Source organism: Xenopus laevis, chromosome 1S, assembly GCF_017654675.1.
Source record: "Xenopus laevis strain J_2021 chromosome 1S, Xenopus_laevis_v10.1, whole genome shotgun sequence".
Classification (NCBI taxonomy): Eukaryota; Metazoa; Chordata; class Amphibia; order Anura; family Pipidae; genus Xenopus; species Xenopus laevis.
This window is the reverse complement of record NC_054372.1, coordinates 171,105,185-171,122,271: the sequence shown is the minus strand read 5'-3', so window position 1 is coordinate 171,122,271 and position 17,087 is coordinate 171,105,185. Positions and strand designations below refer to the sequence as shown.

Genomic DNA, 17,087 nt, shown 5'->3' with positions numbered 1-17,087 from the left:
TCGTTGTTACGTAGCGTCTTGACGTCAGCGCAAAAAATTCCATGTTATCGCGGCTACTATTCCTTGTGTGTGTTTGTTGGAGATTTCTGTGCTTCTCTATGTACATGTTATTTCTCAGCTATCGCTCCAAAAAGGGTCTGCGCGTTTTAAAGCTACAGGCGATCTCAAATCGTGCTGTGTACATATTAGCTTGTGATTTGCATCTTGATGTGTCGACAAAACGAACGACTTGTCGCCAGGATTTGCTTTTAAAAATGCGGGCGACTTATCGCTCAGTGTGACCTTAGCCTAAATGTTAGATGCCAGGAGACAACTGATGCATTTTGAAAAAATTTCTCATGACAGTGTCACTTTAACAAACAAAAAACACAATGACATGCTGTATTTGTTGCACTTAGGACATCTTTAAGTGACTTTTCCAGATTTGTCAAGTAACACAGCTGCACACAGTTCAAAGTATAGGCACCCAGTTAGAAAAAAAGGCAAACAGGAAAGCTGTACAGGAAACATGTGAGGAGTGGAACAGCAAAATGTGTGTGTTCAGCAAATATGCCAAGAGCATCCTGCAGCACCATGCCTGCAATCTACTTTACTGAAAACACACTAACCCTGAGAACAAAGCACTAGAACAAGAGAAATTAATTTACAGCAACTTCCAAATATTTTCCTATAAACAGTCAGTTATTGGGAGCTTAGGAGTCCAAGATTCCAGTGACAAGTGTCCTCCAGTGGCCACACAATTCTGAAAGGAAAACTTTACCTTTACCTCCCGAACAATGTAGGTCTCTATAAAAAGATATTGCATGAGACAGCTCATATGTAAAACCCTGCTTCATTTAAAATAACCATTTGCATAATAATATCCTTTTTTTACTAGTATATGCCATTGGGTAATTCTAAATAGAAAATTGCCATTTTAAAAAATAAGGGCCAGCCCCTGGGATTGTACGATTCACTGTGCACACAAACAAACCAAACATGTTAGGTCATGTGAGCCATTTAAAAGAAAGAGTTCTGTCTTTTGCTTCCTACCCTTCTAAACTGGCCTTGCGTCTTTGAAGGATTTTATGCAGAGAAGCAATGTGTGGACAGTGGTTGGAAAAACATCATTATAAAACAATATAACCAGCACTGCTCAAAGATAGGCTTGCCACAATGACTTTGATTCACTCACTTGCATAAATTTAAACGGAAAACTATACCCTCAAAATGAATACTTAAGCAACAGATACCGGTAGTTTATTTCATATTAAGTGGCATATTAAAGAAACTTGCCAAATTGGTATATATACTTAAGTAAATATTGTCCTTCTACATTTCTTGCGTTGAACCACCATTTGTGATGGTCTGTGTGCAGCCTCAGAGATGACCTGACCAGAAATACTGCAGCTCTAACTGTATCAGGAAGTGTGGAAGCAAAAGACAGAACTCTGTCTGTTAATTGGCTCATGTGACCTAACATGTATAGTTTGTTTGGTATGTTTGTGAGCACAGTGAATCGTAAAATCCCAGGGGGCGGCCCTCATTTTTTAAATGGCAATTTTCTATTTTTGATTACCCAATAGCAAATACTACTAGAAAAGTATATTATTACAAATATGGTTCATTTACATGAAGCAGGGTCTTCCATATGAGTTGTTTTATGCAATATATTTTTGTAGAGACCTACATTGTTCTGGGGGTATAGTTTTCCTTTAAAGGGATACTGTCATGGGAAAACATGTTTTTTTTCAAAACGCATCAGTTAATAGGGCTACTCCAGCAGAATTCTGCACTGAAATCCATTTTTAAAAAGAGCAAACTGATTTTTTTTATATTTAATTTTGAAATCTGACATAGGGATAGACATATTGTCAGTTTCCCAGCTGCCCTCAGTCATGTGACTTGTGCTCTGATAAACTTTAGTCACTCTTTACTGCTGTACTGCAAGTTGGAGTGATATCACCCCCCCCCCCATCAGCCTAACAACAGAAAAATGGGAAGGTAACGAGATAGCAGCTCCCTGACACAAGATAAGAGCTCCCTGGTAGATCTAAAAACAGCACTCAATGTACTCTGTACTGTAGTCTGGTCCCTGCACTTTAACAGAAGTCAGCTCCAACTGAGTGGCCTGTGAGCTGGACACTTGGTCAGATTGTTAATATGTGTTTGATTTTGGCTGTGATAGGTGCCCTTTAAGGTTACTGGTGCAGGAGCTGTTTCATAAAAATAGTGACTTCATTATTATTATTATTATCATCATCAGGATTTTAGTCAGCTACATTCTAGGAGTTCTGGTAGCCACTAGGTCTGCCATTTCTTGTCTCTGCCATTTCAGTGGAAATGATCAAAGAGGTGATGTTCAAGATTCTTAGTGTTGCATCTATATGGTTATGGAAGACCAGATGCACTGGACACTGTCAAGGTTCCAAAGGGACAGAGACAAGGGCTTTATACAGGACTCACCTGGGCTGTTTCTGCCATCTTCTGCTCAAAATCCTGTTTAGCAGCAGCATATTTTTCGACACAGAGTTTATAGCTTTCTGTTGCTTTTTTCGTTTTGACAGCTGCCTAAAATGAAATAAATGTACAGATATGACACGAATAGAATTTCGTAGAAAGACTGTGGTGCTTGAAAGCAACTTCCCAAACACACACACATACATACATACATACATACATACATACATACATACAAGGGAATGCAGCACTTGAAACAAAAAGCCATCCTAGTGCAAGAGTCTCAAATTTGTGACCTCATGCTTCAGACATAAAAGCTTTATTACAGTCCAAGGGCCACAAGTTTAATATCCCTACATTTCTTGAGAAACAAATCTTAACCTTGCAATTAATGTAAGCTTTAAACTGACACATTGGTTCTCTGGCTCTCTCCAGGGTTTTTGCTGCTAATACTATGCCAGGCAGGGGATGAAACAATATTACATTTCCCCCATTAGTATGTTATAGAATGGCTAATTCTAAGCAACTTTTCAATTGGCCTTTATTTTTATAGTGAATTATATGCCTTCTTCTTCTGACTCTTTTCAGCTTTCAGTGCATAAATCAGTGCAGTTTGCAAAGTGGAGAGATGCGGAATAAAAATCTAAATAGCTCAATAACTATAAATAATAAAAGATTACAAACCTACAAAACGCTCAGAATGTCAGTCTCTATATCATATTAAAAGTTAATTTAAACACGAACAACCCCTTTAAAGGAACAGTTCAGTGTGAAAATAAAAACTGTGTTAATAGATAGGCTGTGCAAATTAAAAAATGTTTCTAATATAGTTAGTTAGTCAAATATGTAATGTATAAAGGCTGGACTGAACAGATGTCTAATAAAACAGCCAGAATCCAACTTCCTGCTTTTCAGCTCTATAAATCGGAGTTAGTCAGCGACTTGAAGGGGGGCCACATGGTACATTTCTGTTCAGTGAGTTTGCAATTGATCCTCAGCATTCAGCTCAGATTCAAAAGCAACAGAAATGACCCATGTGCCCCCCCCTCAAGTCTCTGATTGGTTACTGCCTGGTAGCCAGGGTAACCAGTCAGTGTAAACCAAGAGAGCTGAAAAGCAGGAAGTAGTGTTCAGACAGACATGTTATACATCAAATCACTCCAGCCTTTATACATTACATTTTTTGGCAAACTAACTATATTAGAAACATTTTTTATTTTGCACAGCCTGTCTATTTACCCAGTTTTTATTTTTACACTGTACAATTCCTTTAAAGGAGAACTGAACCATTCATTATAAAAACCCCTAATCAACTACCCTCCCTGCTCCCCCCAGTCTAGCTGCTACTCCTGGTAAATGCCCCTACCTCTTTACTTACCCCTTGGTGTAGATTGTGCAGCGGAGTTCAAGGGCACCATCTTCTTCTCTTCAGTAATCTTGGGGTCTTCTTCCGGCGCTTTGGCAATTTTCGTCACTTTCGGTGCATGCGCAGTTGTCTTGAATCGAAAGATTGCTCCAACTGCACATGCGCCGATAAGCTGCTCTCTTCCCAAAGATTACCGAACGCTGCTGCACAGAATCTGCACCAAGGGGTAAGTAAAGAGGTAGGGGCATTTACTGGGGGTAACACCTAGGCTGGGAGGGGGAGAGCAGGGAGGGGGGTCTATGTAGGGTACGGGATTTTATAATTAAGGGTTTGGTTCTCCTTTAATGTATGGAGATTCAAACTACAGAAAGATCCCTTATTGGGAAAACTCCAAGCCCGAATCATTCTGGCTTGGTCCCATACCTGTACTGAGCAAAGTAAAATAAACAGCATGCAGACAGACAAGTAGACTATAGAATCCACAATGTACTGTGAGCATTATATGTACACCACTGAATTCCTCCAAGTTCCTTACAGATGTTATTAATCAGCAGCATTCCAGTCTGCACTACAGGACATTTTGACTAGTCATTTAAGGTCTCGGGGTTATGAGCAAGCTTAGGAGTAGGATTTTCACATCCACCGTTCCATGTTGTTTCTAAGTTACTCCATTAAAGCAATGTAGGATACAACGGTGATAAAAATTACCTTTTCTATTTCTTTTGCTGCTGCCCCCTCCTTTTTTAACTTCTCTTGCTCTAAGCACTTTGCATTATAAAGATCCTTGGCTTTCTGCAGAGCTTGTGTAATACTCTGGATGTTTTGCACGGCCTCTAAGGTTCCAGATACTTCCTCTTTTGTCTGTGAAATACAAATATGGCATTTGTTTAGTCTTTTGAAATTCGAAGGCAAAATGCAAAACTATTGGAAGATTACCTTATCTGTAAGTAACATTACACCTCAAGCTTGGGAAAAAGATTTCTACAATGTTAGTAAACACAGCAGCAAAAATAAAACTATAGGTCCTTTGAATAAACATACTCTGGACATTTGCTGGCCCCTGACAAAAGTAGTCTCAGGGTCACTATTCTTCATTTCGCCATCATCCTGATACTCAAGTCACTGTTTTTAGCAATATTTCAAATAGGTAAAACCACAGGTCACTAGCATGCAACCTGCTGCTGCCTTGCAAGCAAATGTTATTAAATGCAAAATGCTATTGAGACATGTAATACAACAACATCAGAACAGCTGCAGACACTAATAGAAAGTAAGAGGTTGAGGATGCACATACTGCCCTTTGTACTATAATTAATGCCCTTCCACTACTTCCTTCTGAGCAATTAGTGGTTGTCCAGTCCCCTAATGCAGCCCATCCAAATTTATTAAGCTGGGAACAGCACTTTAACCATTTTTTTTGTTTTGGAAAAAAAAATAGTACACCCCATTCTAAAACTCTCTGTGCTTAATATTCTTGTTGCCTACAGCTTGACACCACCCATAAACAATCTCATTCACCCACAAGAGGGAAAATTATATTTATTTTGGAACTCCAGCTCTGAGTCAGCTAAAACAAGACATGCTCTGATGCTTAATATTCTTGTTGCCAGAACACAAATAAGAAAAGTATTTGCACACATCCATCACTATTTTCCAGTAATGGCTGGCATTTCAGTGGGTATCCTCTTACAGCAGAAGGACCAAGCTTGTTGAATGGATACCATGGGCATTTTGGTGGTTTAAAGGGATTCTGTCATGATTTTTATGGTGTAGTTTTTATTTCTAAATTACACTGTTTACACAGCAAAAAAATCATTCTAACATGTAAAATTGAACCAGCAAGTGTATTTTTTTAAATTTATAATATTGTTGTGTAGGCAGCCATCTCAGGTCATTTTGCCTGGTCACGTGTTTTCAGAAAGAGCCAGCACTTTAGGATGGAACTGCTTTCTGGCAGGCTGTTGTTTCTCCTACTCAATGTAACTGAATGTGTCTCAATGGGACTTGGCTTTTTACTATTGAGTGCTGTTCTTAGATCTACCTGGGAGCTGTTATCTTGTATCAGGAAGCTGTTATCTGGTTACCTTCCCATTGTTCTGGTTGCTGGGGGGAAAGGAGCACAATTCACATGACTGGGGGCAGCTGGGAAACTGACAATATGCCTAGCCCCAGGTCAGATTTAAAAATTAAATATAAAAAAATCAGTTTGCTCTTTTGAGAAACAGATTTCAGTGCAGAATTCTGCTGAAGCAGAAATATTAACGGATGCATTTGGGGGAAAAAATGTTTTTCCATGACAATATCCCTTTAATACAGGTATCTATTTTTGTTTGCAAAAATTCAACTCCCTTCCACAGAACTGAAAAGAAAACAGGTGTGAAACTGTGATAAGTCTTTGGGACATCAGCACTGACAAACAGATTCATACTTCCAGATCATACTAATGAGAAGTGGCCAGTACGGTCTGTGGTCCCAACAATACACAGACATGTATCACCTTCTCACTACTGATTCTAATGCCTCAGTCTGAAAATAGATTTAATCATATTCCTGGGTAACATGAGCTTTAAAGAAAAACTATACCCCACAAATGAATACTTGAGCAACAGATAGTTTAGATCATATAAGAATCTTACCAAATTGGAATATGTATTTAAGTAACTATTGGTCTTTTACATCTTTTCCCATTTTATGATATTCTCTGTGCTGCCTCAGAGATCATGTGACCTCACATGTATGGTTTGCTTGTGTGTCATGTGAATCATAGGATCCACTTAGTTCTTAAAATGGCAATTTTCTTTTAGAATTTAAAAATTTTTTTTTTATGAAAATGGTTAATTTAGATGAAGCATGGTTTTATATGAGCTGTTTTATACAATATATTTTAATAGAAACCTACATTATTTGGGGTATAGTTTTCCTTTAAGTGAAGATTAAAAACATTTAAAAATAATAGACGACACCTTCCTACTTCTCATTTTTGGGATTAGAGCTTTCCATTGTACTGAAAAATGTAGTAGCTTGGTAGTCATGTCACTGGAAAAATATGCAGTTTGAATATTTACCATTTTAGCCAAAATTAAGGTTTACTGCTCATTTCTATTTAAGGGTTAATGAATGTTTTCCAACGCATACAGTCTAGCTCAGAACAGATATTAAAGCAATACTGACCTTTTTATGAGCTTTAAGCTGCTCTTCCCCATATTTCTGAACTTCTTTAATGAGATCTTGTAGTTTTTTAACAAGTTCAAGGTGACACCCAGCCAATTTTTCTGTTGACGTTTTGAAAACATCCCAGACCAGCCCAAATGTCCTGGAGTAAAACAGAAATTACTTTTGTCCAAAATATTAACAGGGTTATATTACAATTGCCTTGATAAAGCTATTAAGCGAAACGCGTCGGCAGAGCCGTCTAAACTATAATTTTTGATTTCAAACTCTTTGCTATACCGATTCTTTTATTTTAATCGGTTTGGATTTAATTTATTTTTGACCGCTGTTCAGCCTCCCAAGGACCACATTTATAACCTTTTTCTTCTTAATTCTTCTTTCTCTCCATGACACTGAAGGATCTGTGGTTTTATAGATTAGTTTAGCCTCTTACAATTGAGACAGATAATGTTACAATCGAGACCACAGTCCCCAGTGTTTGACTTTCTCCCCGTGTGGAGTCTTAGGGCCTAGAAAATCATCTCATAGAAGTTTTTGGGGTCTCTCCACCTCTTTACAATTTCCTTTTCTTTCCATTTAAATGATCGTCTGGGATTTATATTTTTAAAAAATTATTTTTACAACTAATTAATTCATCTTCTAATTATTAATTATTGCACTAGCACTTTAGAATAATGAATTTAATTATCATATTGATAACCTATTAGAATAGTTATCAATTTAGTAGCAGCACTTTGTCATTTCACTCAATATTTTTAATTTTAACTTAACTGAATTACTTAGTATATTAATATAAAGCAGGTGTCTGGTGGATAACTGAAATCAGTTTGAGTATTTATTAACTGATCGAATTGTAGGGTAAACAATCAATTATTACCCTTACTGTCACGGACTGTGACAGTAAGGGTAATAACTGTCAATAATGAATTTGAGCATACCACTCAGTAAAATCCTTGTTTGTTCACTATAATAATTAACACTTTGGGGCCGATTCACTAACTTCGAGTGAAGGATTCGAAGTAAAAAAACTTTGAATTTCTAAGTGTTTTTTGGGCTACTTCGACCATCGAATGGGCTACTACGACCTTCGACTACGAGTTTGAATCGAACTATTCGAACTAAAAATCATTCGACCATTCGATAGTCAAAGTACTGTCTCTTTAAGAAAAAAATTCGCCCGCCTAGTTCGCCATCTAAAAGCTACCGAACTCAATGTTAGCCTATGGGGAAGGTCCCCATAGGCTTGGCTAACTTTTTTGATCGAAGGATATTCCTTCGATCGTTGGATTAAAATCGTTCGATTCGAAGGATTTTATCGTTCGATCGAAGGAATAATCCTTCGATCGAAGGAATAATCCTTCGATCGTTCGATCGCACTATTTGCGCTAAAATCCTTCGACTTCGATATTCGACCCTTTGTGAATCGGCCCCTAAATTAATTAAGTTCATTAACATAATTTTCACTTTGAATTGTATCTAAGAGGGTGGGGGGTTTACTACTTTCCCGCTATTTGTAAATTATATCCCCTTCCTTCTTAAAGGTCCCCTTCCTTCTTAAAGGTGAATTTATAGAATACACTAGTCTGTCTTCTCTCTCTTCCCTTTTTAAAGGGTTATATTACACAGAAAGTAATGAAGAAAACATACCCGAGCTGTGTATAATTGCTCGCAGACTTGGCAAGTTTGGTCATTGATCGGGAATACACCTCTTCTATTGTTGACCTGTAAAGCAAACGTAAGCCTAAATGTAAACAACAGTGCCTAAAGAAAGGCAAGAAAATATGCAGTATATGAATACCAAATAGATTATGCAAGACTTAAAAAGAAAATTCTACACTCACTGACTTTGTACAGGAGTAATACATGCCCATTAGCTACTCTGGTTTCCTCCCAAACTCACAGAAAATCATACTGACCATACCTGGTGTGTAAGATTGTAAGCTCCACTGGTGAAGGACTGATGGACATTAAACACCTTTATGTAAATGATAATCCAATATGCCCACCTTGATCTGGTTGCAGACAGATTCTGCATAATACATACACAACATGATTCATGGTCATTTTTTTCTGAAGTATATTCCCCTGCGTTCACCTGTATCAACAGTCTAAGGATGATTTTTGAGAGTATGAAACATGCTGATTGTGTTTTTACATAGGTAACCAGGACTATATTGTGCTTATTTTTCAGCAAATCTAAACAAATATTTGTAAGGCCTGTTGCACTTGAAGATGCCTGCAGTTTGTTTAGAACTAAATACTTGGGATCACAAAAGCTTACAATCCATATCTCAACCCCAATAACGTAATACTGTGTAACTAAAGATGGATACATTTTTTTCTTTTAAATGGTAAAATGTGTATTCTAGGGGCCAAGGAGGTATAGGAAGCCCAAAGTTTCCTGCATATAAAGCATAGTTCCCAGGCATACACCTCATCTGTTCAGCTTTAAAATTCCCGACTGCCACTGCGCAAATCTACTATCTCAGAGGAAGGCACAACTGGACTGTCTCTCCAACATGGGCACAGCTATTTCTAAGCCCATCGTTGTCCCATTACATAGGACACAGCAAATAGGTCAAAGTAAAGCAAAAATCACAACACATATAAAGGCAGCAATGTTTTATGCTTTTCCCTTTTGTGTGTCACATACCATACCTCAAAATATTTTGGAAATAAAAAGAGGGACAAAAAAGTTGCTGCGGGAAGTTAGGCGAAATTTTTTTGACCACGCCCATTTGTGTGGCCACACCACCTAATTACAGCGTATTTTACAAAATTTGGCAGGTTATGAAAGTTTGAACATATTTCTGTTTTTTTTTTCATCAGTTATTACAGTTTAGCTAATGAAGGTGAATTGCCCTTTAAGCTGTGAGTCTTACTTCTCCCAAGAGACCCATTATCTTATATTGTTACAATTACTTATTCGCTTATCTCAAAATTGTTACAAAAGTATCTTATCTGAAGCTGTGGCTGTTCTGGTCTCTCTGCCAAAAGCCAATTAAGTTAGAAGCTTTGTTTCCTTTTCTGGCTCTTCAGTGCAGAGAAAAACGGGACTTTCCAGTACAAACAAGAGACTGAGGGCAGGACTACATGGCCGATTCAGTCGCGATCCGACGCGCTGTGCAAAATCACAGGCGTCACGGCGGATGCGACGGAAACAAGGTAAGTAATGGCAGGGTCTGATCGTGTCGCATTGTTGATGCGACACGACTGTCGGATGCAGACGCATCAATGCTGCGGCACGATGCGACAATTGAATTACTTACCTTATTTCCGTCATATCTGACGTGACGCCTGCAATTTTGCACAGCGCGTCGGATCGCGGCTGAATCGGCCATGTAGTCCTGCCCTTAGGGTTGAGCTGTCAAAAGAGGGACTGTCCATCTAAAAACGGTTGAAAGGTATGCACATACTACTACCAGCTGACAATGCCAAACATGGCTGGACTTCACCAAATCCAACATTTATTCTTTTGGATGTCTGTGCTACGAGATACTTAATTTCTCAGAAATGCAAGCATTATACAATTATTTATGCAGATTTGCCAACAATACAATGGTTGTAATGGAGGAACGGCTTTATCTGAATAAATTAAATTCCCAGGAAAAGAGCAAACCATTTTAAGGGGCTTGTTTGTTTTTTTTACATTGCAATGGTGTCACTGTAGTACTTTATATATATACCTTTGGACTCTTAACTTTAGTTAGCCAGGTCGCTCTTCTCTATGAGTAATAAAACAAAAGGGAGTAGCACAGGAAGGACTATGCAATATATTGTTATCGGGTTTCTGTATGGTGCAAAATTCCAGCCTATGCATTGTATTTAAACGTTCAGATAGTTGTGTGTAGTTTTATATTATATTAAGTACGGGATCCGTTATCTGGAAACCCGTTATCCAGAAAGCTCCAAAGTTTATGGGTTTATTTAATGTTAACATGATTTTATCGTTGACTTAATGTGTGAAGATTAATTACAGAAAGCAAACCACAGTAAATTACTGTAATAGCCTCCGTTTGTAAGTGCAAATTGTATGTAAGTCGATGTTTGTAACCTGGGGACTCCCTGTATGTGGAGATTGTGGAGGCTCCTGTGCTCTGGCCAGCGAGTTTCTTGTTGTGGTCTTGTGTATTGAGAAGTTTTGCAATTAGGGGTCTAGGTGGTGCACCTGGAGGGGACTGTCTGGTTGGGACGCGGCACACTCTTTCTATAGTGAAGGTGCTGGAGAGATGTGCGGCTCCAAATGTGTCCCTCAGCCACGTTTCTACGAAGGATTCTGGAGAGGGGCCCTCTGCAAGTTCTGGAAAAAAGACAAATCTTAGGTTACTCTGGTGCAGATGGTTCTCCAGATCGTCAGACTAGAGGACTGGTCCTGGAGGTCTCTGCCGGAATCCTCGAGGTTACTAACCTAGGACTCTACTGCTGTTGCTCACTCGCATTGTTTTTGCAGGTCATGTTTTATAATCGAGAGGTCTATCTTAATCTCCTCCGTTTTTGTGTTGATTACAGTGGTACATGCTTCGTTGGCCGACCTGATCTCCAACATGACATTATGCAGTATTGGTTGCCCGGTGGGTGCCGGTGTTTCTGGAGACTCTCGCTGGGTCTTCTATCTGCTGTATCTGTGGCGGTGGAAGCACCGGTGTCTTGTCAATGCCATTTTGTGGAGACTCGCAGGTGAATTTTTCCAAACGGCCCGAAGCCTCCAATGCTCATTTGTGCGCTCCCTCCACGGGTCCATTTTTTGTAACCCGTACCTACAACCTGCAATCCGCAACCCGGATCCACATTCTTACCCAATTGGACACGACCCGCAAGTACCTTATCCGCAACCCAGACACGCGACCCGCTGACCATCTAGAATCAGGAATTGCTTTCATTGTACACCGGAAGTAGGCGTGCTCGAAAAAAAAGGAGGAAAACAGGAAGTGCTGTCATTGTAAACCGGAAGTGGCATGATCAGAAAAAAGGAGTAAAAATCGCTATTGAGAAGACCCGCAAAACTGCGTCTATACCCGATCCCGGAACTTCAGCCCACAACCCGCAGGGTACCGCAGGTTTTTGCGGGTAACTCGCGGGAACCCGACCCGCTGCAGGACTCTAATCTGAGGTAGAGTTTGCCAGGTGAGTGTCTCCTGCTCCTTGTTGAATCTGTTTGTGTAGACTATCAGGGCTGTCAGGTTTGCAGAAGAGCTTCTGTATGTGCCTGCTCCCACATTGGTAAGAACACAACAAAAAATGCAATGCTAAGCTATAAACTGACTGCACCAGGGAATTCAGAAGAAACACAAACCTGCTGATTTATTAAACCTACACACTTCAGCCAATTAGTGCTTTTTCCATCCATCTATACCTTTTATTCTGAGGGCATTATAGACATTCTGCATGGCTGCATTACAGGTGCAAGGTCAGGCAAGAAACATTATGGGAGGAGTGAAGCATAACAATGGGAGGCAAATGACAGAGCCGATGTTTATTGCCAGCTATTCACTAGCAACAGTAGAGGAAAAGAAATAAGCAACAGCTGGAACCACAAAGCAGGGACTGTGCTCAGTTCCAAGGGAAGAAGCGCAGACTGACACTGGATTACCCCACATACACAACACTACATATTCACACAGCCCATTTAATATTATTATGGGGAGAAATGTTGTTTATCAATCACAGAGCAAACATAACTAGAACACACCACTGCCCAGTAGCTAAGCTGATAGATATAACTGGGAACCCTGCACAGGTCTATTTAGCACATGACTAAAAGTGAAAGGATTATTTAATAGAGTATTTTACTTTGTGGTGTTTTCAGCCCCAAATGTAATAAATGTTACTTAAAGGGGACCTGTTACCTTAAGAAATAATTCCAAATCCTATGCTATGACGTTAGTCAAGCCAAATAAATGTTACTTCAATTTATTTACATTTTTCTTTGTCTTGGAATTCAAGCAGACAGTTGCTGTTCTGTAGACACTGTTATTAAAGGAACAGTAACAGCAAAAAATTAATTTGTTTTAAAGTATAATGTTTTTTTGCCCTACACTGGTAAAAGTTGTGTGTTAGCTTTAGAAAAATGATTATAGCTTATATAAACAAGTTGTTGTGTAGCCATGGGGGGCAGCCATTCAAGCTGCCAAAGGAGGAAAGGCAGAGGTTAAGCTGGCCATAGATGCACAGATCCTATTGTGCGAATCGAAGACTAGTATGACTTTCAGATCATGTGTGGAGAGTGCCAACATCTTTCGTCCGGAGGAGATCGGTCGTTTGGTAGATCGGACAGGTTTGATTTTGACCCGACCGATCCAGCCGGAGCCCATTGTGCATCGTAATCGGATCGTACGGCCGTACGTTCAGATTACCCCCGATATAGCAATGCTAGTTAATGGCATATCGGGGAAAGATCCGCTCGTTTGGCAATGTCACCAAACGAGCGGATCTTTGCGTCTATGGCCACCTTTTCTTGTGTAACCTGTGGTTTCAATGGCTGCACCCATGGCTACACAGCAGCTTGTTTATATAAACCAGGGATCCCCAACCTTTTTCACCCTTGAGCCACATTCAAATGTAAAAAGGGTTGGGGAGCAACATAAGCATGAATATAGTTCCCGAGGATGCCAACGAAGGGCTGTGATTGGCTATTTGGTAGCCCCTATGTGGACTGGCAGCCTGCAGGAGGCTCTGTTTGGTAGTACACCTGGTTTTCATGCAACCAAAACTTGCCTCCAAGCCAGGAATTCAAAAATAAGCACCTGCTTTGAAGCTGCTGAGAGCAACATCCAAGGGGTTGGGGAGCAACATGATGCTCACGAGCTACTGGTTGGGGACCACTGATATAAACTATAGTAGTGTTTCTGAAGCAAACACACCAGTTTTATCATTGCAGGGCTTTATTATATCGTCATTATTTTGAAACACTTTCACTTTTTGTTGGTGTTACTGTTCCTTTAAGGCAAGCTTTGCATCATGCCAAAAATCTTGTTTCTGTGCCACAGCAGGGCACCTGATGCCCATGCCCTGGTTACAGTTACACAATTAGATAGTGAGGAGGGGAATGTGGGGAATGCAGTGACTTCTAGGAAGTTCAGAATAGAAAATAATTGCCTGCCCCTGCCCTATGCCTAAGGCTGAGGCTTTTAAACAAGTTTATAACAGGTTTTAAGGTTTTAATAGTAGAAAGATCAGTGTTTCTTAAGCTTTGGCCCCAGATGCTGGCAAAACTAAAATTCCCAGAACGCTTAATTCCTTCATTACATGTTTAAGAATGATGGGATCTGTTGTTCACTGACATCTGGGGATGTTAGCTTAAGAAACTATCATTTTATGGTATCCGTCTCTCTACATGATATGAAAGCCCAGTCTTAAAGGAGAACTAAACTTTAAAAATTAATATGGCTAAAATGCCATATTTTATATACTGAACTCATTGCACCAGCCTAAAGTTTCAGCTTGTCAATAGCAGCAATGATCCAGGACTTCAAACTTGTCACAGGGGGTCACCATCTTGGAAAGCGTCTGTGACACTCACATGCTCAGTGGGCTTTGAGCAGCTGTTGAGAAGCTAAACTTAGGGGTTGTTAAAAATTATCCTACAGAGCTGGTTATTAAATTCTAAAGCTAGTTGCACTGGTGCTGTGCTGCCATGTAGTAATTATCTGTATTAATTACTAATCAGCCTTATATTGTGACATTTATATTCTATATATACACAGCAAAATGTGTGTTGCTCCCTAAGCTCAGTAAGTGACAGCAGCAAAGAGAATGTGCAGTAAATCAACAGAAAAGAAGAAGGGGAGCTACTGGGGCATCTTTGGAGACACAGATCTTGCCATATAAAGGGCTGTGGTTGCCTTGGGCTGGTACAGAAGCACAAAACATAATGTACAACTTTTCTAGCCTACTTCTTTAGTTAAGCGTTATTCTCCTTTAAGCTTAGCTTCTCAACAGCTGCTCAGAGCCCACTGAGCATGTGAGTGTCACAGACACTTTCTAAGATGGTGACCCCCCGTGACAAGTCTGAAGTCCTGGATCATTGCTGCTATTGAAAAGCTAAAACTTTAGGCTGGTGCAATAAGTTCAGTATATAAAATATGGCATTTTTGGCCATATTCATTTTTAGGGTTTAGTTCTTCTTTAAATCTGTCCATAACCACCCTGCCTACGACAGTTTGTTACCTATGCAAGGGTCAGCAGAGATAGGGCATATTTATTTGCCTCAATCTTAACATCAATGGCCTCACAGGCTCTTTTATGCGCCACGGTATTCTCACTCCACACTCAGCAGAAACATGCAATGTGATTGGCATGACATTTCTGCTAGAAGAAGGGAATCGTTCTGTAACAAGAATGCCAGCATTCACAAGTTATGAAAAAAGTAACATGTGAAAACATACCTTTCCCTTATGAATTCAGACAATTCTTTTGTGGATATCTGCCCATGTTTCATATTATGATAGAGTACATCAAAGCCGCTGTTCTTCTCCCCCTGTGATAAAACAAAGCAAATTACATCTCAAATACAGAACAACGGGGAAATACATTCGTTTATATATAACAAAATCAAGGTATTAAATGTTTCAAGAATACACTGCTGGCACAGCAAGAACACTAACTAGCAGTTAGGCAAGTTATATAAAGTTAAAAGGTTCAACTTGATGGACGTGTGTCTTTTTTCAACCCAACTTACTATGCAAGTATGCCAGCATTATGCACAGAACTTCCAACACTCTGCGGTTTCTGTCATATATATGTTCTTACATTTGTAGGAACACGTCAGTATTACTAGTCGGGTTGGGGGACACTACAATATTATTTTGTTCTAACACCCAACCGAGTATAACTACAGATAATCTGGACAACGGAATGCAGAGAGAGCAGATTCCATTATTAGTCATACTGAGTTGGGGATTGGCCTGATCCTTCCACAAGCTGGAGTAGAAATATAAAAAAATACTCCAGCTAATAGGAATATTGCACCACCACCACCACCACCACCATCTAAGCATGACCTGGCCCTCAAGTGGCCATAGATTTTTCATTTGTTTCAATGTAATGATCTACAATTAACCATTAAGATTAAATAAAGTAGTAAAAAGTACAAATCTGATTATGTTCTGGGCATTAATTGCCAGACAGCAATTACACCAAAGTTACGTCCAACAAATAGTAGTGACAGTCATCCATTGATATTGTCAGATAGGCAACACATGCAGAGGTATTATCGTTAGCCAACAGAAATCCCATTGACTAAATGACTGCTCGCCATGATAGAAAAATGTCGGAATGATCCATACATGGTCGAAAAATCATAAGAAACTAAGGTTGTACGACTTTGCGTTTATTGCCAGCTTAAAGCTTGGTCTAAGTGCAGCTGTAAGTAGTTCTGCATGGGGGTGGTTAAAGCGGGATTCTGAATTTTAATTCTGTAGTTCACTCTTACTTAAGATAAGTGTTATGTTCCTATCAGTAATAGGAAAGTGTCATTATCACTTTAATACTCTTAAAGGAGAACTAAAGCCTAACTAAATATGTAGGCAGAAATGTCGTACGTGATGTTTTGGGTTTCTGTACCAGCCCAAGGCAACCACAGTCATTTAGCAGGGAAGATCTGTGTCTCCAAAGATGCCCCAGTAGCTCCCCATCTCTTTTTCTGCTGATTCCCTATTTAGCAGGGAAGATCTGTCTCCAAAGATGCCCCAGTAGCTCCCCATCTCTTTTTCTGCTGATTCACTGCACCTGCTCTGTGCTGCTGTCACTTACTGAACTTAGGGACCCACTCACAAGATACAATACATATAGAATATAAATGTCACAATATAAAGCTGATTAGTAATTAATATAGATAATTACTACACAACAGCACATAAACCAGTGCAATTAGCATCAGAATTTATTAATAAGCCCTGTATCATCAGTTTATATTACAGGCCAAAACACATTTTCTGCTGGATAATTTGTGATGACTCTCAAGCTTAGCTTCTCAACAGCTGCTCAGAGCCCACTGAGCATGTGAGTGTCACAGACACTTTCCAAGATGGTGACCCCCTGTGACAAGTGTGAAGTCCTGGATCATTGCTGCTATTGACAAGCTGAAACTTTAAGCTGGTGCAATAAGTTCAGT

The 17,087-nt window shown here is 39.5% G+C and overlaps 1 protein-coding gene across 5 annotated transcripts in view; it reads right to left on the bottom strand.

The window, feature by feature from the left end:
* The window catches only part of fcho2.S (FCH and mu domain containing endocytic adaptor 2 S homeolog), a 71,072-nt gene that overhangs the window by 33,895 nt on the left and 20,090 nt on the right, over positions 1-17,087 (bottom strand). For all 5 annotated transcript variants that reach the window (XM_041580495.1, XM_041580496.1, XM_018244413.2 and 2 more), the window contains exons 2-6: positions 15,361-15,452; positions 8,624-8,698; positions 6,977-7,118; positions 4,514-4,666; positions 2,446-2,550 (exon numbers count right to left, since the gene is read on the bottom strand). In XM_041580495.1, coding sequence (XP_041436429.1) covers positions 2,446-2,550; positions 4,514-4,666; positions 6,977-7,118; positions 8,624-8,698; positions 15,361-15,452 — 567 coding nt within the window. The remainder of the gene's footprint in view (positions 1-2,445; positions 2,551-4,513; positions 4,667-6,976; positions 7,119-8,623; positions 8,699-15,360; positions 15,453-17,087) is intronic.